Genomic DNA, 25,296 nt, shown 5'->3' with positions numbered 1-25,296 from the left:
TTAAAACTTCTAAAAATAAACAAAAACCCACACCGATAAACTAACAGTCAAAAACAAAACTGGGGAAGTATTTGCACCATATTCTTAAGTAAACAGTTCTTATAAATTAACAAACAAAAAGGCAAAGAGCAACCGAAAATGGAGAAAGAACATGAATAAGCAATTCACAAAAGAATATAAGTAGCTATTACATATGAAAAAATATTCACTCTCATTAATAATCAAATACAAGCTAAAACAGGAGACCATAATTTAAATACCTTTCTAGAGGGTGTTTTGGAAATATTTACCAAATGCTTTTAAAACTGTACATCAGAATTTATCCTAAGGAAATAAATGGAAACAGTCACAATGAATATAAAGGGATATTCAGAGTTCCTTAAAATGCTGAAAAAATTAAAAACCTAGGATAGAATATCATGCAGATCATCAAAATTATGTTGCAGAAAAATAAAAGAAAAAATTTCTTATTAAATAAAAATGTGTTACAAAGTAGAATGTAGAATACGTAAACAAATAAACAACAAAACTAGATGTATGCATGTATGCACACACAAAAAGACTAAAAGGATTTGCCCCAAGTGTGAATGAGGGCTTTGAGCAGGGGTGGTATTACATGCACCCACATTTTCAAGAGATAGCATGATACTCAAGTAATTTGAAAACAAAATGATCAATAAATGATAAGCAAAAATAGCATAAAGGGAGCTCAACAGACACCTGTGTTTAACAAAAGTGTGTTAATTACATTTACTCATTTGGTGGGGGGAGGGCTTCTTTAATAAAACTGCAAACTAGGAGTGGTATATATTTTGAAGAGTAAGATAATATATTTATGAGAAGCAAGTGTTCTGGCAATGGGTTCCTAATCTATAGTAAATTTGTAAAATATGAAACTGCTTTACTAGTTTTGATTTATTCATTACAACTTCCTCAAAGAAAAAATAATACAAGTCTTAAGAATTCTTTATCTGAAAAGCTCCACTACAGGGCTCAAAGAAATTCTTTCACTGTCTCATTCAATTTCAGAGATTTATGTAACATGAAATGTCAGCATATCCCCTAGTTAAATGTGTCATTTAATACTCTTTCTATAAATTACATGTTATAAGAGCAAACGGAATGTTCAAGGACAATAATACGTAAAAGACAAGTAAGATTTGCTATGATTTTACTTTAGGAAAACAAAGATTTCCTTCAAACTTAGCAATGCCTAAGCCAACAGTTTCTGTGATCTTGAAAAGTCTTTTATCATTAAGAGTAAATTTTGAAAAATCCACTTATATCTTCAGATCACTGGTATAAGGTCCAGTACAAAATTAACAAATGTAGTACCCACACAGAATCCAAATAATCCATGTAAAACTATGGACTTTTTACCTGCATGAATAACGGAATTTAGGTTCAAGAAATTATAGGAGAATGAACAAGAAAATAAATTGGGAAGCCATAGCTAGTGTATCATAAAACCTTAGATGGTTTGATAAAAAAGATATAAAATATCCCCAATTATTTTTCTGTGAGTTGATAGATTATACTCTTTTAGCAGCCTGACACATACCGGGGGTGCCAAAAACATGTATACAAGTGGACACTGGTCAACGTTGCTCGAGCAGTAGTTCTCTGTAATCATAAGTGTCTGGACGCTGATGGTAACCACTTTGAGCACCTCTTGTAATTGCAGAAGAAAAATATGACTTGCATTCATCTTTTGTTATCGGTACATATTGCGTATTACAATTTTAATAGTTGTCCTTTCTTAAAATGTGTATACATTTTTTTGGCACCCTCTGTAGTGATGCTTACAAGAATGTATTTCTCTCATTATTAGGCAAAAAAAAAGAAAAAAAGAAAGGAAAAAAGTAAATACATTATTTTCTTAACCTTTTCTAACACTATTTGAATTGCTTCTTCCAACTATGGAGAATATAAATAATCACGTAGAACTTTTCAAGCAAAGGAAGGCCTCTCTTGCACTACATTATAGGTTATGAAATTCACTCTAGAAAGTTAAACGTGGGCATATGTGGTTATAAGATTTCACTCTGAATTCTGGAGAATCTTTAAGAAGAGATTCCTTTTCTCCATTTTTGAATGCTTTGTGGTTGTTAAAGCATAATTTCTGAATGAATCAAAAAGGTATCAGAGAAAAGGAACCGCCTGCAGCCTTTGGCGCCCAGCTTTGACCCAAGTCTCACCTTCTCTGGATGAGATAATCTTCCAGGATATCGAGACAGCGCACCATCTGGGAGAAGATGAGTACTTTGTGGCCCCCTGCAATCAACTTAGGGAGCAGCTTGTCAATCAGCACCAGCTTCCCTGCTGCCTGAATCATGGCCTGCAGCTGAAAGTCGGGGGCATCAGAGCTGTGGGTTTTTCGGAAATCTTCCAGAATTTTCTCCTCTGCCCCTAAAAAGGAATGGAACAAAACTATTCCTTGAACAAAGTTAGAAGGGTAAAGGATGCTCTCCGCTTTACAGATCCTAGGAGAGATGAAGTGAATCTTTAGGTCCCGGACCGACGGTCCAGTGAAGCAATGCTGTGTGTGCATCGCTTGTCCATGCCCTCAGCAGAGGGCTCTGCAGGGGCAGCGGGTGCAGAGAACACAGGTGCTTTGCTTTCCTGGGAAGTCTCACCAAGTAGGGAAGGATCTGAGATATGAAGCTGACTCACGCAAGTAAAGAAACCTTCAGAGAGCTGACATAGAAGGCGCGAATGTCATAAAAACTGGCTATGAGAAAATCCAAGCCACATTTGGTTTTAAAATTTTATCAAAAAGTTTTATTATTAAAAAAGGTTTCCAATGTTCTCTAATTAGTATAGCTAACTATTCATTTATCTGCAGAGAGTTTTAGTCTCACTGCATCATGACCATTTACTCAGCCAGTAACACATTTCCCTGTCCCAAAGTGGAAAGTGTGGGCTAACCCGCACGTAGACAAAGGACAGCAGACTGAAGAGTGACATCCCATCTTCTGACAGGCAATAAGATGGCAGAGGTACTTGCAACACGTGGCTCTCTGTCCCCACTAGTTAGACGGCTTCGGTAGGTCCATCAACCTCTCTGAACCTCAGCTTAACACTCGGTAAGGAAGGGGAGCAAACACACACCCTGGCATTTAATGGGAACTCAATACATCAGCTCGTGGGTCAGCACTAGCCTGTAGCAGAGGCACATACCCAGCCCCCACTCACCATTGATCAGGTAGGGATGGTTACAGCACTTTCTCAGCTCCATCATGGTGTTGATGAGGTTGGGCATGTTGTGCTGATTTGCGCCCTTGGTCAGGAAGGAGAAGTTCTTCTCCAGAATGGCACGGTAGTACTTTTTCTGGATATTAGTCAGCTCTACTTCGATAATTGTCTCTTGTTTGGGAGCCAGGTTCTTTTCCACGTCATCTTTTAGCCGTCGAAGCATCATAGGTTTTAGGATGGACTGCAGTTTCTTCACCTGTCCAGGGAAATCCTGATTTAATGATTCCTGGGGGACTCCCACCTTCACTACAGTCTCTTGAACACTAAGGTGGGAGGAGACTCAATGAAAGACCATGACAGAGCCCTGAACAGGAAAATGGAATGGAGGAAAAGGGGATGTGGCTCTAATTCACAAGTCCTTACGGGAAACTCTGTGGTGGCCTCACAAGACATAAAGAAAGATACAAAAGACAGTACACATTCTCTGGAATGGCTCCCTCTCTCTCTCTCTAACATGCACACCTATGCACCAATTACCTGAGGACTATTTAAGCCATGTTAAGAGGTACAAGTGACGTTATAAAGGGAAGACTTAGATGCTGAAAGAACAAAGGAAGAAGTAGAGGGAATCTTGGCTGGGCGAAATGGATGCAAGTGGTCAAAAGTACAAACTTCCAGTTATCAAACAACTAAGTCCTGGGGATGTGATGTACAGCATGGTGACTACAGTTAATAATACTTAATTGCATATTTGAAACTTGCTGAGAGGAGATGTTAAAAGTTCTCATCACTAGGAATAAATTGGTACCTATGTGTGGTGATGGATGCTAAGTAGACTAGACTTACTGTGGCGACCATTTCACAATATATACATTCATTAGGTCATTATGATGTACATCTGAAACTAACATGTCAATTAGATCTGAATTTAAAAAAAGTACAGGCAATCTGGAAACAGAGTCGTCCTACATGTTGTAAATAACAGCAGCAGCAAACATGCTTGGGAGCAGCAGTATGTAGAAAGCTAATGCTGGAAGGTGACATCTCCTATTTATTTCATCATGCAAGCCGTCATATCAGGAGCACTCTGAGCTGACAGGATTCTCTGCTGTGATTTGTCTGTTCTTCCCACAGCCCAGGCCTGCACAGCAGATCTCTACTCACTTGACTGCACCGACAAGGTGACTGGCTCCTTCTCCCAAGAAGACAGTGACAGAGAAGGGATTCAAAGTCAAGGCTCCTGAGTCAACTCTGAGCTAAAACACGATACCAAACAGACTAATCCTGCTGGGAAAATGAGGGAAACCTCAAGTGCAAACGATCAAGTTGCAAGTCATAAAGGGCTGTTCAAAAATTTTTAACAGGGTAGATTCTGCATAAGTTAGCTGTACACTGTGCCAGCACTTCCTGAAGAAACATAGGTTTGTAGAGAGTGATTTAGAAGAGTTACTTACTGGAGCAGGTTTTAAACAATGATCAATAGGCTTTACTTTGAAAGCAGATGCTTTCTAGAACATTTATTTACTGTGATTTAAAATATAGACATTCGATGCCATTTTTGTGGTTTTCTGCTAACTCACTCCAATCTTAAATCTAACCCATTTATTTTACCAACCATGGTACTTAGGAATCGAATCCCCCAAATGGGTAAGGAATTACCATGTAAGAACCCAAAGAGAAAAGGCACAGCTAGGTAACTCTTAAAGACAGGCACAAACGCCAACCTGCCTGCCACAGGCTGGGTTCAGCCTTTGCCCTTCACTCAGTTCATACCTTGAAGCATTTAGAGTATACTACGTGCCAGACACTGTGCTGCTCAATACAGCTCTGGAGAAGACGTGGGCCTTCTCCTCAGGAAAGTCATTGTCTAGAAGAAGACAAAACGCACACCACAAAATAAGCAGGAGAAGAGGATGCATTTCTAATGCTCCAAAAATGGAGAGAGGGTTGGAGCTGGCTTTGGAAGGATGGATAGATACTGCAAACGCAGGGAAGTGGAATCCAGTTTGATTATTCACTGCTCTCAAGGTCTGACTTGCCACAGAAGTAGGAACAAACAGATTGGAACCACAGAGTGTACTGTTGACATTTGTCAGTGAAATTTCCAACCCTCCTCAGCCCCCAAGTTCTCGGCCCCAGTCCAGTGACACACCACTGCCAGATTAATTTAGCAGAACTACGTCATTCCTGCCATCAGAGCCCTGCACTGCTTCTCTAACCCCTACCGAATCCTTCAACCTGTCTTTCAAGATCTTCCCAAAATATAACCCCAAACCCCTCTGGCCTCATAAGCATAATCCATCCTGTTTCTAGCTCACCCAGATAACTCCCTAATACTGAACAAATTCCACGTAATAAAATAATAAATTCCATGTTGTTTCCTATGTGTAAAATAGTCACCTCTTCTCTCTCCACCTACTGAAAACTTACCCACTCGTCTAAGACCATTTTCAAATTGCAATCTCTCCATGAAATCTTTCCTGATTCCCAAACAGATGTGACCCTTCTCTCCTTTAAAGTCTTGAACTCTATTATTTGTTCCTCTTGTAGCATTTACACTTGTGTGGCTTATTTCTGTAATCTCTAGTAGAGATTTCTACCCGCAGTAGATAGTAGCTCCTTATTAATGCCGGCTGCTTTGAATCAGCTTTGAGTCCAACAAGCTAGACTCGGGACTAGACCTTTGAAAACTGAGGAAATTTAGTTGACATGGACAAAACTGGACTTACCAACTACTCTAGTATATGACTGCCTTCTTTTCCTCACTACTCGAGTATTTCGTTGTACTCAAAAAGATGAGCCTGGGACTGTGTTGCCAATTATGGAGGAGGAGGGGTGAAGGAGGAGGGAAGAAAGCACCAGGACCCTGAGGCAGAGGGCAAAATCATGGGACATACACGTGAGACTGGTGAAGGCGAGAGGCCTGCTACGTTAACACTCGATATTCTGGATGCTGACTCCTTTATTCTTTGGAGTCATCAGAACTGCTAGTCATCAGTTTGCCCTCTTCAACATAAACAAATAGCTAAATAAAGGACATTAGAACTTGCTAACGGCTTGGTCCTTCCTTGCTGGTGAAGGTAATCTCACCACACCGTCTCTTCACTCGTTCAGGCCCCTATTTACCTGTTCCTCCGTTTTGAGATCCCCAAACTCCTCCAAGAAAGCTGTCTCTGAAGGAAACTGTGACGGCTCCAGAAAATTGAGCAAACTGAAGAGCTCCTCCACAGAGTTCTGCAAGGGCGTCCCGGTGAGCAGCACTTTGTGTTCCTGCATAGACGAACACCACGCAATGAAGGGTGGGTGGCTGCGTAGGCCCCCAAACAGTATGTCTAGGTAGGAAAATGCAGCCAGGGCACTCTGTGTTCAAATGGGGGCAATTCCGTTTCGCTTTTATGAAAAGATAGGGTGCCAACATTTCATGGGAGTACAGTTAATAAACAACTCACTCTTCCTTTCACGTCACTGATTCCAACAGCAATTTCATGTTAATTAAAGCAACCATTCATTCATTCACTCAATATTATGGAGTGCCAACCCACCACTTACTGGGCACTCAGCCAATAGGAGGTACCAGATCATTCACGGACCTGGAAACAAACCAAAATACCTTACATTTCCAGGTCACAAATTTCATGGTATTTAAGATTCCCCTGGGTCCCTCTGGGAGTCAATCTGTGGCAAAGGTCGCACTGTTAACCTAGATCATAACTAAAACACATTTGATTCCTATACTATCACAGCTACAGAGGGCAAAAAGAAAATCTAGAGGTAACAGACTATGCACAAGTAAGCTGCCTGCAGAATGCCTCCGCCATCGTCAACAGAAGGAAACTCTTCACGTAAAAAGCCTGCAAGGCTCACCAGGGCCATGAGCTTGAGACCCTCCAGAAGTTTGCAATTCCTATTCTTCAATCTGTGGGCTTCATCAATGATCACACAGCTCCAGTGAATCTTCTTTAGCTCGGGGCAGTCCGCCAGGATCATCTCAAACGTTGTGATGACGACATGGAACTTGAAGACCCCTGAGAGGGGGTTTCCCTGGGGACGACACCACAGAAGGCAAAGCTTTACGCCAAGGCTAGAGCATTCGGCAAACAGTGGATGAGAGGAGACGGCACTACAACTTAAGCACTGAGACTGAGGTGAGAAGCCAAGAAACACTGCTCTTCCTCATTTGAGAAAAGAGAGAACGTAAGAATGAACCAGCTATTTAGACAAGAGACAGACCTCATTACATCGATGAAATGTGCCCTCACAAAGGTGAGACGGATGAGCAGTCCGGAAGGCCCAGCAAGGAAACATTTTATTTATTAACTGTAACAACAAGCAAAGCAGATGGGTGTTGACTCACACGCTCCTAGTCATGAGCTGGTCTAAACCATGCATAGCTTGAATGCTCCAGGAAACCGTCTTTGCTACTTTTCAGATGTAATTAATTTCAACTTGTAACTTGGGTTCTAGCACAGATTCAAAGTCATGATCCTGATTCACCTGGGATGAGTGCTACCAGGCAGGACACATCTTCGTTTCTGAGCCTGTCCCAGGGTTGCCATCACATTTAGAGAGCACAGCGGCATCCTATTAGAGCACATCTTCAGTTTCCTCCAAGTGTCGCCTGCTGTCTACGAAGCTCCAGAGGACAGCACTGGCTTTCCTCTGATTGGGTTCACTTAATTTTCACTTTCCTTAATCATAAAACCTAGTGCCCAGGACAAGCATATACGCATACTCACGCAGCAACGTGATTATACTTTAAAAAAAAAAAAAAAAAAGCTTAAAAAAATTCTGTTGTGAATCCTGTCTTCTTTGTATACTTCCCTGTCAAATCTGTTAACCTCCTCTCTAAATTCCCTTGCTGGGAACCCATTCTCTGTATACTAATTCTTCTGCTCACTTTCTTCACTGAGCATTTAATTCGGATAAAATCTTTTGCATGGAAAAGCAACTTCATAAACCAACCAAGAAGCCAAGCTCTCGGTGTCCTAAAAAGAGCCTCTGGTATATCTAGAGAGTGGAACGCATGCCCTACAATTCTATGTTATCATAAATTACACTACTAGGGAGGGGCAAGAAGTCTGCTTCAAGACACACGTGACTACAAAGTCAGTCTACAGTAACCCAAGGGACAGGGCATAAAACTCCTGGAGACAAGTGACAGAAAGGCTGTCACTGGGTCTTTGGGACTCGTGTCAGGCTCACCTGTGCATCTCGGTACACCATCTCGTACTGCTGGATCATTTGCCTGCTGATCTGGCTGCCATGGTACACAATGGCGTTCATCTCTGTCCACGTCCGGAACTCTCGCTCCCAGTTGGTGATGGTGGAGAGAGGAGCGATGATGAGGAAAGGGCCATGGATTCCCCTGAGGAATATTTCTGAAAGGAACGTGATGGACTGGATGGTTTTCCCTAGGCCCATCTCATCAGCCAAAATGCAGTTTTTTCTGCAGATAGTAAGAAATACAGATAATTCGTCAATATAGGAAAGAGGTGGACGTCGGTTCTAACTAAAAAGATATTTCAGAAGCACACCCTGACCTCTAAGGTCATCGGTGAAGACCTCATCAGCATTTTCCAGAGATGTGACTGAGGTCAGTTATTATTATTCATACCCTGCTCACTTCCAAAAAGGAACTACGGTAACTTGCAAGAAAATACGTGAAGTAGGTCCATTGAAATATAAACTAAAAATATTAAAAATTAAAATAGTGAGACCAGGAGAAAAAAAATAGGCCTCAAAGCGAAGCCAGTTTCTATACGTGACAAACTTCATGGAAGCCAAGGCAAAAATAAGTGACACGATTCTCATTGTCTTCATTTGTTATCAGAGGACAGACTTTTAACCCACATAATAAATCCTTATCAGAGTAAAAATATTGGTCTCTTCTGGTGATCCAAAATCACAGACTGCACAGAGCTGTGACACGCCAACGGGTGTGGTCCCCATCCCGTCTCACAGCTCATGTAACCCATGGGTAACCCAAGACCTGGAAAGCCAACCTCGGAGCTGTGCTGGGTGGTGCTGTAAGAGGCAGAGACTATGCTAGAACACAAGTCTTCAGAGTCCCACTTTGGTGTGTTTTCCATCACAACATGCTGTCTTTAAAATCAATCCTAAGGGGCACATTCCAGAATGTTAAAATCTCAACTCATTTTTCTCAAATTGCACATTTCATCAAATTCTGACAGGAACTATCAGGCAAACAGTCCACAACTGAGCGTTACAGCACAAATCCAGAACATCCACGGCTCACACCCAAGCAGCAGGCTTGGGGCTAGAATCCAAATCCACTTCCCTTTAGAGCCAATTCTTGCTAAAGACTTAGAGACAGGAAACATGTTTAAAGGATCTTTTGAGTCTAACCTAAGTTTAGCTGAACCTTTTGGCTATACTGACGAAGTGGGGGAAAAAAAAGCACTAAGCCAGTGATATCTAAAGATCGTTCCTTTTGGTTAGAGAAATACCTAACAAAAATCAAGACTTGGTGTGACTAATGTATAAAGATCACTAGTCTACATCAACGGCGGCCAGGCACTTTCTCACCGCTCCGCTACTGCTATTCTAAGCGCTAAGGCCAGGATCCTCCCCCAGGGACAAACATTTGGTAAGAAAATCATCCAGGAAGACAGGAATGTTCTGGTCCCTTACCTATTATACCAGTTAAAAAGAAGCCAGTTCATTCCCTCGAGCTGGTACTCCCGGAGCTGGTTACTATTCTTATACTCGCGAGACTTCTCAAGTTTCTGCCAGGAATCTGAAGCAGGCCGCTCCTAGTGGAAGAAAGCAGAGAGCACAATATGTAAAGAATGGGGTTTTAGGAGAATAACGCCGGTAGGGACACAGAATACTAACGGGGAAGACGGTAAATCTCAAAATACTGCCCTAAAGCTGACTTCAAACTGCAGTTACTATTTTCTGGATTTTACCAGATTAAACTAAGAACACCTCTCTAAAATTTGCAAGTAATTAATGAAGAGAAACACACCAACCTAAAATCTTGGTGTTATATTGTCTTACTTAAACTCTTAGATGTCACTTCCATTTACACTTTCATTTTCCCGCAAGCCAGTATTAGTCAGGTTTTTGGTTTCTTTGTGCCTGTGGTATCAACACAGTGGAGTACAGTGGGTCAAATATTTTACTGATTAGTTTCCAGAGTCAGTATACCAGGCAAAAAGCTTGTATAATCAAAACTGCAAATAAAACAATAGCAATCTTATTATTTTATTTTTCCATATTAAACACCAACTTCTAAATATAATCTTTTCCCTGCTGATACGAAATGACACATTTATCATATACTAAGTTCCAATATATCAATGAAGCTGTACCTAGATTCTTCATTCTGTTCCACTAGACTATTATTACAGTAAAACCACACTTTTTAATTACTATAGTTTTACATCTGATGGGGAATTATTTGTTTTAAATGTCTTAGCCATTCTATCTTATGTACTATTCCATATAACTTAAGAATCAATTTGTCAAGTTCTCTTAAAATCCCACTGGAATTTCAATTAATCTGGGGAAATTTAAATCTTTACGTATTGAGTTTTCCCATCCAAAAATTTTGCTCGTTTGGGTATTATATTATTTGGACACAGACTTGGTTATTTTGCTTATAGACAAATTGAGTCCATAAAGACCTGAAGTTAGGTCTTAAAAATAAAAACATTCTTAGCTATGCCTGCAGTTATAAATGATAATTTTGAGATTGTAGCTTTTTCTAAACAGCAATTTTAGTCTTTGGTAATTCTACTTTGGGGTGCTACGATAAACTTTATACCTGAAATACGTTATTAACTAAAACAAAACCATTTGCATATGAAATTTAATTAAATATTCCCAAATATATAACTGATATTTGGAGAGAAGTATAATCTGTCCATGGTTTTCCAGAGAAATACACATCACTACTAACCTACCAAATTACTACAGCTGTAGTTAGGCTAAGCCCTTTGAAATGGGACTTTTTGAATATTATTACCAGCACATAGGTATAAGTGTTTTTAGAAATAACGGAGAAAATAACTTATTATGTCAAAACAATTCATTTTAAAGGAAAAACTTTTAAGCAACATTTTCCATATGAAATCTCTTGGTCTGCTCCCTTAAGGAAATTACATCTTCTTAACCTACAGGAACCATTCGTCCTGGATCCTTTAAGTCCATGCAAGCCACTTAACTGGGCATTCTTCCCTACTCTACTAGATACTACGGGGAAACTTTCTGGAATGTTCCTCATCTCTAGCGACTTATGTGTCTCACTCTCAGCATTACAGATATTGTAGGAAAGAATTTCACTGCAGATTTCTACACCGTTGCCTTGGTAATCCCGTTATTCCTCAAGGTTTTCCCTCATTCCCCAGTGCCAAAGGTTTTAGTTTAACAACCCACTGGCCAGAAATTTCAGCCACCTAAACACCTAAGACCTGAAATTGGCTAGAAGTTTCTAATGCTTAGTCCGGTTGGCTTGCCAGTCACACAGGCTACAAGAAACAACCTGTCCCAGGGCTCCACAACCTTCACTGGCTACTGAGTTAAGTTCAAAAGAAGACAATTGATTCTTGAAGTCTCCAAGGTGAGTTTTGCCTATTAAAAGACTGCTTCTCTCTTTGTGCAATCACTATTGACACTCTTATTTCTTGCTTTCTCAAAATTCTGTATTTTACTTGTAAGTAACCAATTTTTACCAAAAAGCTTTTAGGTACGTAGAATGTTCTATTCATCAAGACTGGCAGGGTTACCTCTAACCTTCAAAGCCCAGAATAAAACACCTAAAAAATTTATTCAGGTAAAGTATCATTTGGAGCCATACCTTTTCTTAACATAAGACGACAACTTTAATTACACTTTTTGCTACCATTCCAATTTAGAATTTTTGAGATAACATTTCAAAAGGTGCATTTTAAATGAGAGGACAAATAGATCAGAAACAAAAAGAGACAAGTGTGCAATGACACTGTGGCTCACTGAGAGATGAAGAGGGCAGCAGCATCACAAGAGCAAAAAAGGTAAAGTGAAATTGCCTGAGAACACCTGAGTATGCAGACTCTTGCCAAATTCATGGAGTTAATCTGAAGAAATAAGTGGGATTCAGGCTGAGAAAGTAAGAATCCTCATTACTTCTAAATGATAACTTACAATCAGCTTCAGAATGAAATCCTCTCTGCTCTCCGCTTCCACACTGGTGTGTCTCTGCGCTTCCCACATCCCAATTAGCTTGGTGCCCTGTTAGTCCACGTACACACATGCTTTTCCCATTACACTGTGAGCTGGGGCAGGGCCTGTACCTTCTTTCTTATTAGATCTCACACAAGAAACAAGCTATAGCAGATGGTTAATAAATGACTGACAAGTTGAATTAAAAACAGATAATAGTTACAGGAGAGGGTTGAAAGAGAAATTTATTCATCAGTCATGTAGACAAAACACTATAAAACATGTAGGTTTCTAATCACAGTTCCGCATCTCCATGTACCTTTATGTACTTTATATACCAAAAAAACCCAAAAACAAAACACTGCTTTTGGATGGACTCTGACAGGGATCTAAGTTCAATGCGGAGGTCTTGTCTCCAGAATCCTAACTTCCCAGTGATATAAAAACAAATAATACTAATAAGGAACTGGATAAGAGTTTTTCATATAAAAATGATGATTTTAAAAAATAGACACTGATCATTCCATCCTACATCCATATTCTTGAATAATCTGATTCTCTTCCCATGTTAGTTATATCTTAACCAGGCTCTATCCCAATTCCATCTACTTTTAATTGTTGATATTCTGTATATAACTACTTGTCAGGTACTCTGGAACTTTTTTGCATTTTGGTGGTAATAAGCCTGAATCAGAAAAACAAACCAATTCAATAAAACGTACATTGAAAACCTGCATTCTCTCTGCGAAGTCCCAGGGATCTACAGATAAAGGACAGTTCTTCCCCTTAAGAATATTCCAGTTGAGTAAAGGCAAAGGATAAAAACCAAAGAAAAGAGATCATTGATGGAGCAAGAGATAAGAACTAGAAAAAAAGACAGATACTAAGAATTGACTGAGCTTCCTTCCCAAGCCAGGCATTTCTCACACCTTCTGCTTTACTGACTCCATAAACAGCCACACACCATGAAATTGAAGCTCATATCCAAGCTTCTTAAATGTCACATACACGAAAGTAGAGTGAGACCTAATGCTGACCTGAGTGCTAGCAAAGTTTGATTTGGGGAGAAAAGCACTCTGAAATGCAGGCTGAAAGGGGGAATGGCCAAAGGTAAGACACCATAGAAAACAGCCCAGTGGACATCCAAGATTACCAAGTTCAAGAAACTGCGTGTTACGAGAGGAGTCAGAGATAGGGATACATTACCACGTGCTTAATTTCAGGAAGAACTTGAAGAGATTCAAATTCTTTCACTTTTGCAGGATCCACGTCTTCCTCTAGCTCCCATGTGCTCTCTTCATAAGGCAGTGAGCACCACTTCACCAGGTAATGTGTCACTTCCTGTGGGAAACAGGAGAGAAACTTGTGTTTCTACTAGGTTAAAGAAGGTGATCATATTCTGGCCGGCCTCTGGAAAACCATCCTACAATACAACACATGAACGCCATTAAAACAAAGGCCACATGTTAACAAAACAAGCAAACGATGAGGTAAGAAGGAAAGACACGCTTTCGGAGAGTCAACATGGCAGAACACGCACCTCTCCTGTTTCTGCATCCTTGGTGTGGGCCACCTCCAAGATGCGATCAACTTCTACGTAGTCTGGGTTGAACAAGTCTTCATCAGGCTAATGCAAACAGAGGAGAACAGTTAAAAAGTGCCCCCTTCTCTGGACCCTATCAGGAAACACAGATGAGAAGTTCACTTAAGACTAAAAGCCACCTCACAGATGTTTCTTCACTGTCCCTAAGTCCTGCTCTGCATGACTAAATTTAAAGGAATCCACCACGTCATATGGACTACATCACGGCCAGGGAAAGACTTTCCTGTTGGTCACCCAGCACCACAAAAATCAGCATGAGGACTCCCTTTTTCTTACTGCTCCTTGTTCCAAAGATAACCCTTGGAAACTCAGAATTACAGTTTCTTTCTGTTTTTCTTTTTTAAAACTTTTATTTATTTAAGTGTGTTTTTCCAGGACCCATCAGCTCCAAGTTAAGCAGTTGTTTCAATCTAGTTTTGGAGGGAGCAGCTCAGTGGCCCATGCGGGGATCGAACCGGCAACCTTGTTGTTAAGGGCACTTCGCTCTAACCAACTGAGCTAACTGGCTGCCCCCTAGTTTCTTTCTTAATATCAACACCAATAACGGCTAACATTGGAAGAAGGCATGAGGGGCGCTTTCGAGGTATTGATAATTTTCTATTCCTGATCTAGGTGGTAGTTACGCAGATGTGTTTATTTTGTAAAAATTCACTGAGCTAAATACCGTTAGGATTTATTTATCATTACGCTTCAAAAAAAGGGTACTTACAAAATAATAAACAACATTTAGAAATATTACATGTGTGGCCAGAGTTACGCTAAGTGCTTTCATTTAAAGTCTCAAAACTACTTTATGGAATAGATGCTATAATCACTTTACAGATGAGAAAACTGACTCAGAGAGGCTGAATAAGTAATGTGGCTAAGGGCCCAGAGCTGTGGGAACTGCTACGTTTACCCAGGTCTTTCTCACCCAGAAGCCCTGCTCCTGGACTGCTGGAATGTTCTCACTGCCCCTTAAGTTAGAAGGTACGTTAGATGCTATCTATTTTCATCTTCTAATCAATTCAGAAATACTTTTTATAGCATCCCTGGCAAACCCACCCTCAGATTCAATTATTCCCATGTTCAGAAATATACTGCACTATAGGACGTGACCCACTGCCAACAGTTTTACCTCTGCCGGCTCGGAAGTAGCAGCGTGATCTTTATCATTATTCCTATTAAATTACAGCCTAATTTCCATCCTGGAACTGTGACTCATTGGTGTGAACTGCTTCCTCTACAAGCCGCAGTAACGAAGCTGATTCTCTCCTCTGTGCTGGCTCTTCAACAATCTCCTCCCTATCTGGGTTAAATAACCCTGGGTGTTCAACTGTTCTTCAGATGCCATGTTTCTAGATCCCTCATGAAGAGAGAGCTAACATTTATGGAATAGTGCCTCTGGGTCAGGCACCATGCTAAGCATTTCTATAAACACGGTGCCATTTAATCCTCCCAGGTAGTCTGTGAGGTCGATGCTGTTAGTTCTGCTTTACACAGATGAGCACAGAGTCTGAAGGAGCTGGGGGTGGGGTGTGTGCGCGCGCGTGTGTGCGCGTGCTGGGAGGGTAGTTTGGCCCCAGAGACCAGGCTCCTAGCACTGTGTAGTCTGCTTTCCACCTTTGCTCTCAGTCATTCAGCTATGCTTCTACCCCTTTACCACTGACTCTTACAGTTCTCCTGCAGTTGCCCTCAGGTTTTGCAAAGTCCCTCACTGAGTCCTGGTACCCAAAAAGAAACAGAAACAAACTTAGGAATGAAAGGAGCAAGGCATAGCAGGACTGTTCTGTGGGCGCAGTCTAGGATTAATGTTCCTTTCTAAGCAGCCATATCCTACTCTTGGCTAACAGTAAACTTGTAATTAAATTGGCAATATCTTTTCTCCCTAGAACTCCTATCCAGTCATTTTCCCCATTCCAAAGTTGTAAAAAGTCATTAAAATACAAATGTACGACATTACATTTATTTCTGGTCATTATATTTCATTCATCTTGGCCTGTGCAGGAAAACTTAAACTTTGATGTTGTCATTTATTCTCCCCGCCTGGGGTCTGGTTTTCAGAAAGACTCAGGGTTCAGTCAGAAGGCCTCCACCTCTGCAGAGTGTGGGAACTCGCAGCCTCTCGAGCCTGAACGTCCTTCCCATGGATACCCTCTGCCCTGGCTACCTCATAAGGCATCTGGAAATAACAGACAGGAACCAGCTCTGTCCAAAAGTAAGTTATTATTTATGTCCTAAGAATATCATTTACCCAAGGTATTAATAAAAATGTTAAAGAGGTCAAGATCAATGACAGTGTTACAGAAACTACTCCCCACTATGACTCCTTGACTTCATGAGGCCTTCCAATCTTCTCAAATGCCTTCCTCCTGACAAGAATATGAACTCCTATCATGTTTCCCCGAAAATCAGACCGGGTCTTACATTCATTTTTGCTCCAAAAGACGCATTAGGGCTTATGTTCAGGGGATGTCATCCTGAAAAATCATGCTTGGGCTTATTTTCCGGTTAGATCTTACTTTCAGGAAAACACGGTGTTCCATTATTTCTACATACTCTAACACAATTTCCTCTATACCCAAACAAGGAAAAATCACTCCCTTGGGAATCAATCAGAAAATAAGACACAGGAGGCTTTGTAAGCTATACTGAGGAATCTGGGTTTTATTCCAAGAAAATGGGAAATGCTGAAGGTTCTGCAGCATAAGGCAAACCAAATAATCCCTTACCAAATAATCACTTGAGCACTGATCCTGTGCCTACCTGGGACCAGGGACAGAAATATGAGGAAGACATGGGCCGTCTGTCTCACAGGGCTCAAAATGGAAGATGCAGACATGTAAACAAGTTACTACACTGTAAAAAAACTGGCTAAAATAGAGGTGTGAAAAGATGTTCCAGGAATAGAGGGAGAGTATCCAACGGGGCTTCAAGATGGATTTTCCGATTCTAGTCGTAACCTTCCTTTCCTAGATTCTCTATCAGAAGAACAATGCCATGAAAAGCAGTTCTCACAGGCTTATGAATAATTACGGAAAGGGCGAGGGCTAAACGGTAAGGCTAAAAAGGAAGGACCCCATTTGGGACAAGAAGAATGCTTAGTGACATTATCCTAAAACAATTTTTTGTCACTTGAGGAAAAGGAGTACAAACTGTGTAATTAAGTGGTAAGTATGTGCAGCCATCTACTATAATTTGATGGCATCTGAGTGCACTCTTAAAGTCTAATACTTGTGACTACATTTTAAGAATAATTTTTATTGCTTCAAGTTATCTAAATAAAATTGAAAAATTACACGTTAATAAAATAATAGGGGTGGCCGGTTGGCTCGGTTGGTTGGAGTGCACTGCTCATAAATAACACCAAGGTCACCAGTTTGATTCCCACATGGGCCAGTGAGCTGTGCCCTCTACAACTAGAGTGAAAACAATGACTTGACTTGGAGCTGTGTGGGTCCTGGAAAAACACACTGTTCCCCAATAAAAATTTTTAAAAAACGAAAAGAAAATAAAAAGCACCACAATCCCATCAACCAGAGAAGAGACTTTCTATGTCATTAATAACTGTTCTCCAGTATTTTTACTAGCTGCACCGTATTCCATTCTGTGGGATGTATCATAATTTAACAAATGTCTATTGTCTAACACTTTGTTTTCAATTTTTCACCCATACAAACAACTGTTTATCATTGTTAATTCTTTGCACAAAGACTTGATAGTTTCCTTACAATAAATGACAGAATTATAATTGCTGGGACAAAGGATATGCAAATTTTCAGACACCTGATGTTTGCTGTCATACTGTTTTTCCTACAGGTCATACTAAGTTATGCCCCCACCCAAAGATATACAAGTGGTTGTCTCTTCCTTACCTCCTCACCAGCAATAGATAATCCTTATTTTTAAAATATTCAAATATTTGGTAACTTAAAAAAAAAAAAAAAAAAGAATTCCCAATCTGCATGCCTTTGACTACTAACTAGTGAAACTGACTACATTTTTGTATGGTTAATGACCCAAGTTTCCTTCTTTTCTAACTCCCCTGTTAATGTATCCATTTTTTTCTATTTGGTGTTTTATATTTTTCTTATTGAGCTATAAGGGCATTTCTTATTAAACTATTTGTTATATATGTGTGTGTATAACGTGAATGTGTGTATAAATATAAATAGGAAGGTTCTCATACTAGATTAAGAAAAATATGCTGTATATATGTATGTGTGCATGTATATAATTAGAAAATAGGTAAATGTACGTAATGTATATTCATATCTTCTAATTGTTTACTTTAAGATTTGTTTGTGGTGTTTTCTAATGTGTACATATTATAGATTTGTTTAATATTCAAATCCATCAATCCTTCCTTTTGCAGTAAGCACCATACTTAGAAAGTACCAAGTTTATGTAAATTTACTTATTTTTTAACATTTTAGCTTTGTGTTTATTTACAGTCAAACTTTAGGGTTTTGGAACTGCCCTCTGGGGAGGGGGTGAAAGAATTGTGTGCAGGTTCCTCTTGCCCCAGCTTCGACTTATCAGTACCCCGAGCAAGATGCTCGCTCTTATATCAGTATGTAAGGTTTGATCTTCATACCTTGGTGGGTAATTTGTTTTCTTTGGCTTAAATCTGCACTAGTTTTGTTGCAAATCAGTGCACAATTAGCAATTTGACTTAAGCCATGGATCTGTACAGGACTTCAACCTTAAGGAACTCACACCCAGTACTTAATACTGCAAGAAAAGCAGTGGTCAAATGAGTCAGTAAATACTACTTCACCTCAGTAAAAATGTGCTTCATCTGGGCTTGTTTATTCCTAAATCGCTTGATCTTCTGTGCGATGCGAGGATCCTTTTCGAGCTCTTCCATTGTGGCCCATTTACAGTGTAAGTAGGAACTATCCAATGACACATAAATTGTGAGACAAGCACATAAACGAGCTAATCATTTGAGCTTTAAAGTGTTTCAATGAACAGGGTGACCACCTAACACAGAAGCAATGGAGTGGTTTGCTGTGAAATTGCTGGACTTTGCCCTTAAGGGCAAAGAAGGGCAAAGCCCTTCTTAAGGGCAAAAACAGAAAATAAAATAATGCAGCAATTCCAAGCAGTAGATCACTCTGCAGCTTCTATAGAAACTGGCTCAGAGCAGAGGGCGGGCAGACGTAGGCAGGCTATCATTAAAACATGTTAGTGGTAGTGGGCAGGTAGCAGACAAAGAAAGAAAAATGTAAGAGGGGAAAGGTATAGGCTATAAGGACAAGGGTTTTCTACCCTGGGAGCAAAAGAGAACTGCACAGGGAGTTTTTACAAAACACCCATCCTCAGGACCTACTCCCAGAGTCTGAGTCAACAGGTCCTGAGTGGAGCAAGGGCTCCAGTAGTTTAAAAGCTCTCCAGGTGATTTTCTGTGCAGCCACTGCTGAGCACTACTGCCTAAGGTGAACCAGAGTCAACCAACATCTGTGGGTCATGCGTTAGGGGCCATTCTTGGAAAATGAGATGATGATGTGATGACGGAAAGGAAGTTTTAGTCATATAAAATTCAAATACAAATAATACATTAAGTGGACGTACAAATTTCTATACTTAACGTAGAATAGCTCCAAGTCAAATGGGGGTTCTCCTGGGTGAACCTGTAACCAAGAGAAAGAAGTTATCAGCCCAGATCCCTGCATATCACCTTTATGTGACAAAAGAAAACAGGTAAATCAAGACCTCTGCCCGGTTTTATTACTGACGTCTCAAGAGTATTTTCATTTTCCCATCTCTTTTTCTGACAGCTATTGAGGTTTCTCAAAAGTTAGATATACAGCTAGCTATAAGGTTAAAAAAAAAAAATCCTCCTGTGCCCTTCTAAGGTCCAGGCTGGGACAGTGATCAGCTGATAAGCCCAAACTGGCTCAGGGCTCTGAGGGCTGTCAGGACGAGAGCCTGGTGGAGAAGGAAGAGTGTACATCTCTGGAGTCCCTCCTGACCATCACCCCAAAACACCAGTGGTGTTCCTGTTCAAAGCAATGAAGCTCATGATCATAAATATTTGAAGTAAAGATGAAACCCCGAGTACGCTCGCACTGGCACCAACACTCTTTCCCTCCAGGATTCTCTAGAGGATTCCTACAGCGGCACTGAGATAGCTAAAGGGAAAAAACCCTACGTGTTTTTATTAGGACTCTTTTCCCATCTCTTCCTCTTGGCCCTCTGACGACTTTCAATGGGCTACCGCAACTAAGGATAAAGACCTTTTGCAAGCATCACAACGGAGAAACAAATCAGACTGGGCCATACTCAAACATTTAAGAATTTCACGTCCTAAATCTTCCGTGGGGGTGAAAGTAAGTGTCGACTAGCCAATGTTCATGCCCAGCTCTCATTCCAGCCAGGAGAATCATTCCAGGTTCTCTAGCCCAATATCACTTCACAGCGGATGTAATCAGTGCAAGTGACATGAAAGCCAGAAACATCAGTCACCGACCTCCTGGACGGTCTTAGATGCCAGAATCTTTTCAATGATGTTTGCGTCATCTTCTGGAGGCTCCTGGAGATGGAGGTTAAAAAGAAAGAGAATCACTGGCACCACGGAACACAATAAATAATTCTGTAAGAAATACTACAACAGACACTACTGCACCCAAACGTTCACCTTTGAGGACCAAGACCTCCTTCCTATCAGCCCACAGGGTGCTCAAAAAATCCAAAACATTCCAACCTCTGGGCACAACCCTATCAACATTTGCATCATGCTTACTGTCCAGAAAGTTTTCCCCATGCCATTTTATCCTCCCAGTAACCCAGTAGGATGGGTATGTATTTTTAGCTCCTATTTTAATAGATTTGGAAACTAAGAGGTGTTAAGCTGGTAGGTGTTAGAATTGGGACCTTCTGATTCTAAAGCCCCCAGATTCTTTTACGTTGACGCCTTTCTGAAAATTATATGCAGCAACGTACAGGCAGTTTTGGCAGTGAAGGGAAGTCCTAGGGCAAAGTTTAGTGATGCTAACGGATCTGAAATTAAGAATCTGAAGAGCAGAATAATTTCTGTGCTCGTGTGGGAGGCTTTGGGGTGGAAATCCCGGTCTTATTTTACTATAAGACCGGGTATAAAATAATATAATACCCGGTCTTATATTAATTTTTGCTCCAATAGACGCATTAGAGCTGATTGTCCGGCTGGGTCTTATTTTCGGGGAAACACAGTATCTTACACTGTCAGGACGGCTAACGGCAAAGGACCAAAGCTAGGTGTACTTTCTTGAGTGGGAACGATCGCCACACAGACTGTGCAGCCCACAGACAGAGCTCTGCCTATGGCAAGTGAGCAGTGAGCCCACGAACAGGCGCCAGGTTACAAGAAACTAGACAATGAGCCTATCTACTTCATTTCCTTCCTCAATTTCTTCCACATTATCCACTGAATGCCCTTCTTGTGTATGCACTGGTCTTAGAGAAGTAAGTGAGCTTCATCCCAAAGGAACTACCAGACAGGTTAACAGAATGCTTTAAAAGTTACTGAGGCACGGCATACGTACAGTATGCTGAGACCTCAAGTGTACAACTGATGGATTTCCACATATCCACATACACACTTGGAGAAGTACCACCCTTATCAAGTTATATAATATTCCCAGCATACTTGGAAGACCCTCATGCCTCCACTGGAAGTAACCACTATTCAGACTTCTACCACTCTTGATTAGTTTTGCCTATTATTAAAACTTCATGTAAATGGAGTCATATAATATGTGGTTCATTTTTCTGTTATCACTGTGTAGTATTTTGTATAAACACACACTGCTACTGAGGAATGTTTCGGTTGCTTCCAATGCTCATGTAAATTTTATGTCTTTTGCTGGACAGATGCACTCATTTATCTTGGATATGTATGCGGGAGTGGAACTGCTAGGTTATGAGGTAGGTTGCGTTTGGTTTTAACGGATGTTGTCAAAACTTTTGTTCAAAGTGATTGTAATAATTTTTACACCCTCTCCTCCCCCAATGCATGGGTATTCCAGCTGACTCGATATTGTCAGTCTTTAAAATTGTAGCCTTTCTAGTGGATGTGTAGCATTTATTGTGTCTTTAATTCGCATTTCCCTGATAATTGAGGAGGCTGAGTACCTTTCCATATGCTTACACGCTATGTGGATACCCTCTTTGTGAAGCTCCCATTCAAGTTATTTGCCTATTTTTAAAACTGTCCCCCGTTTTTTATGTGCAAGAGTTCTTTATATTTCTAAATAAGGGTTCTCTGTCAAATATACAGATTACAAACCTTTTCTACCAATCTATGGTTTGCCTTTTCAATCTGTAAATGTGTCTTTTGATGAAGTTCTGAATAATCCACCTTATCAATCTTTTCTCTCATGTATTTTTGTATCTTGTTTAAGGAATATTTGCTGCCACCGTGGTCATTCATTAACCCACACAGGTAATTTTAAATTTTCTTGTAGCCACGTTAAAGAAGTAACAATAAACAGATGAAATTGATTTTAATAATACATTTTATTTAAACCGTATGTGCAAAATATTGTTTTAATATGTAATCTGCATAAAATTATTAATATTTTATATCCTTTTTTCATACTAAGTCTTTAAAATCCACTGTGTACTTTACACTAACCAGCTCATCTCAGTTCAGACCAGTAGCAGCCCTACCGGGCGGTGGAGCTCTATATTGGTCTGTTTGTTCTTATGGCAACATTTCCTTGACTTCATTAGTGTAGCTCGATCACAAAGTCTGGATTACAGTAACTCTTCCACTTAGTTCCTTTTTTTTCAAGATTGCCTTGGATATTCTCAGTCTTTTGCATTTCCATTATCGATTTCCACCCCAAAACACTGTTTTGATTTTTGACTGGGACTGAATTATAGACATCTTAACAATTTGAATACATGTACGTCATATTTTGCTCCATTTATTTATGTCTTCTTTCTTTCAGCAATGTTTTTCATATAGAGAGCTTGTATATCTTTTGAGTTATTCCAGGGTATCGACTACTTTGATGTTATTATAAATGACATTTTACAATTTTCCTTTCCTGATATCATGTTGCTAGTTTATAAAAATCGTTTCCTGTATATTGTCTTTGTAGCTAACAATTTAGCTAAATCCACATGTATTCATTTTAATGGTTTGTCGATTCTGTTGAATTTTCTACATACAATTGTCATCTGCAAATAATGAGTCTTCTTCCTTTCCAATCTTTGAACATTTTTTCTTCTTTTTCCTTACTGCAGTAGCCAAGGCCGCCAATATATTTCTAAATATAAATGATAATAGTGGAATCTTTTTTTATTCCCAAATTCAAGGGGAAAGCATTTGATATTGCACCATTTAATACAATGTTAGCTGTCAGTTTTTATCTAGAGGCTTGTAAGATGTTCTTTCAGTCTTTCATTTTCTACAGTTTAAGGTATGCCTAGGTATGGTTTTCTTTTTTGTATTTTCCCTACTTGGGTGTTACCTGATGTTGAATTCACTGGTTGATATGTCCCATCAGTTTATAGGAATTCTTGGCCATTAATGTGATCTTCAAACACTCCTCTATGCTCCAATCTCTCCTCCAAGTCTAGAAGTCTAATCAGCTATAGATTAGACCTTTCAACTGCATCCCAACTGCCTTTTATGCCTTTGTTTTCCTCTGTTCTATCCATTCTTTTTTCCTGTTCTATCCATTCTTTTTTTCTTTTTGCTTCAGTTTAGAAATTTTCCACTGATCTGTTTTCAAAGTCACTAATCTTATCTTCTGCTATATACAATCTGCTTTTAAACTCATCCTCAGTGTTCTGAATGTTATAAATTGAAATACTCACTTTGAGACTATTGACTTCTCTTTACTGATTTAATTCTGTTGGAATTCACTTAAAAACTTATTTTGCCCATTGTTTCTTCTATTTTCTTTTATATATCAGTCGTAATTATTTTAAAGTTCTTTTCTGCTAATATCTGGATCATCTGGGGTATGCTTCTATGTTTATTTCCTTTATTTTTTATCATATTTTCCAGCCTCTTCAATGGTCTCAAATTTTTTACCGTATGTTGAATAATGTGGATAAAAGAATCATAGCAGCTCCAAACAATATCTTCCACCACAAGTGATTCCTATTCTCTTAGACCAACAGGAACAGGGAGTAGTCCTTCTGGTACAATCAGGGATTGAGCTGGGTCAGAATTGGGTTACTGATCTTTTAAGATTCAGCCGATCTCTTGGTTTACCCTGTTCCTCGAACATGAACGTCCAAGGTCACTGACAGAGTCTGCAAGGTCTTTTTACACCTGAGCTCTGAAGTCTCCAATCCCCAGCCAGTTAAAATCTCTCTTAAGGGAGAGCCAGTTTTTTTGTGGTGGGCCCATCTCTATAGTGAGATTTTGTCTCCTAAGTATCGTGAGACTGAGATTTCAATCTGTCTTTTGGTTGAGCCTGTAGGTTCTTGGGCTACCCAAGAATTCAGCAAAAGTCTCCTAAGGAAAACCCCCTTGCTTTGGAGATTCCTTTAGTTTCCAATCATTTCACCAGCCACGTATAACCAATCACCAGCAGGGTCAGATGGTTCCTCTTCAACCCAGTCTGTGTTTGGGCCAAGCCTGATCCTCAATCCATGTCCAGAATTGTGGAATGTCTCCAGAGAAGAAACAATCAGCAACTGTCAGCGCATCTAGGAATAGCTCTTCACTGTCTGGAATTTCAGTTCATCCACTTTTTATTGATACCGTGGCTATCTATGCTTTTAAAAATGTTCTTTGCAATTTATTCTTTTTGATTGCTTGTTTCTTACAGTGAATGCTGGCCTGCCATGACCTGTTACATCTTAGCTGGAAGTTTGGAACAGGGTAGAAGCAATGCAATTGGAGAAAAATTTTAACTCTTACTTCTGGACTTCCCTAGGGACAAGTTTTTGGATTTTCTCCTCTTTTCTATCTATACTCATTCTCTTGGTGATCTTCTCAAGTCTCATGGTTATAAATACTGGCTACACTGTCATGCCTGCCAAATTTATATATTCAGCTCAGAACCTCTCCCAGTTATAGACTCATATATCTAATTGTTACCTGCCATCTCCACTTGAATATCTCAGAGATGTTTCACACTTAAAATGTCCACAAAATAAACTCCTGGTCTCCTAGGCAACCGCCCAATCCTAGCCCTTCTAGCTACAGTTTCCCCCCATTTGAGTTAAAGGGAATTCTATCCTTCTAGGTGTTCAAAACAAAAATCTTGGTGTGATCCTTGACTCCTCTCTCTTCTCTCCATACACCACAGCTGATTAATGAAGAAATCTTCGTGCTGTACCTTCAAAGTATGTCTAGAATCCAGCCATTTCTCACTACCTCCCCTGCTTCCACCCTGATCCAA

At 40.0% G+C, this 25,296-nt stretch overlaps 1 protein-coding gene across 3 annotated transcripts in view; it reads right to left on the bottom strand.

The window, feature by feature from the left end:
- The window catches only part of CHD6 (chromodomain helicase DNA binding protein 6), a 181,118-nt gene that overhangs the window by 72,192 nt on the left and 83,630 nt on the right, over positions 1-25,296 (bottom strand). For all 3 annotated transcript variants that reach the window (XM_033094536.1, XM_033094538.1, XM_033094537.1), the window contains 11 exons: positions 20,418-20,480; positions 19,520-19,578; positions 18,723-18,840; positions 13,901-13,987; positions 13,567-13,701; positions 9,847-9,968; positions 8,398-8,641; positions 7,060-7,236; positions 6,322-6,465; positions 3,196-3,451; positions 2,199-2,409 (listed from right to left, as the gene is read on the bottom strand). In XM_033094536.1, coding sequence (XP_032950427.1) covers positions 2,199-2,409; positions 3,196-3,451; positions 6,322-6,465; positions 7,060-7,236; positions 8,398-8,641; positions 9,847-9,968; positions 13,567-13,701; positions 13,901-13,987; positions 18,723-18,840; positions 19,520-19,578; positions 20,418-20,480 — 1,616 coding nt within the window. The remainder of the gene's footprint in view (positions 1-2,198; positions 2,410-3,195; positions 3,452-6,321; positions 6,466-7,059; positions 7,237-8,397; positions 8,642-9,846; positions 9,969-13,566; positions 13,702-13,900; positions 13,988-18,722; positions 18,841-19,519; positions 19,579-20,417; positions 20,481-25,296) is intronic.

Source organism: Rhinolophus ferrumequinum, chromosome 23, assembly GCF_004115265.2.
Source record: "Rhinolophus ferrumequinum isolate MPI-CBG mRhiFer1 chromosome 23, mRhiFer1_v1.p, whole genome shotgun sequence".
Taxonomy (NCBI): Eukaryota; Metazoa; Chordata; class Mammalia; order Chiroptera; family Rhinolophidae; genus Rhinolophus; species Rhinolophus ferrumequinum.
This window is presented reverse-complemented; position numbering and strand designations above follow the sequence as displayed.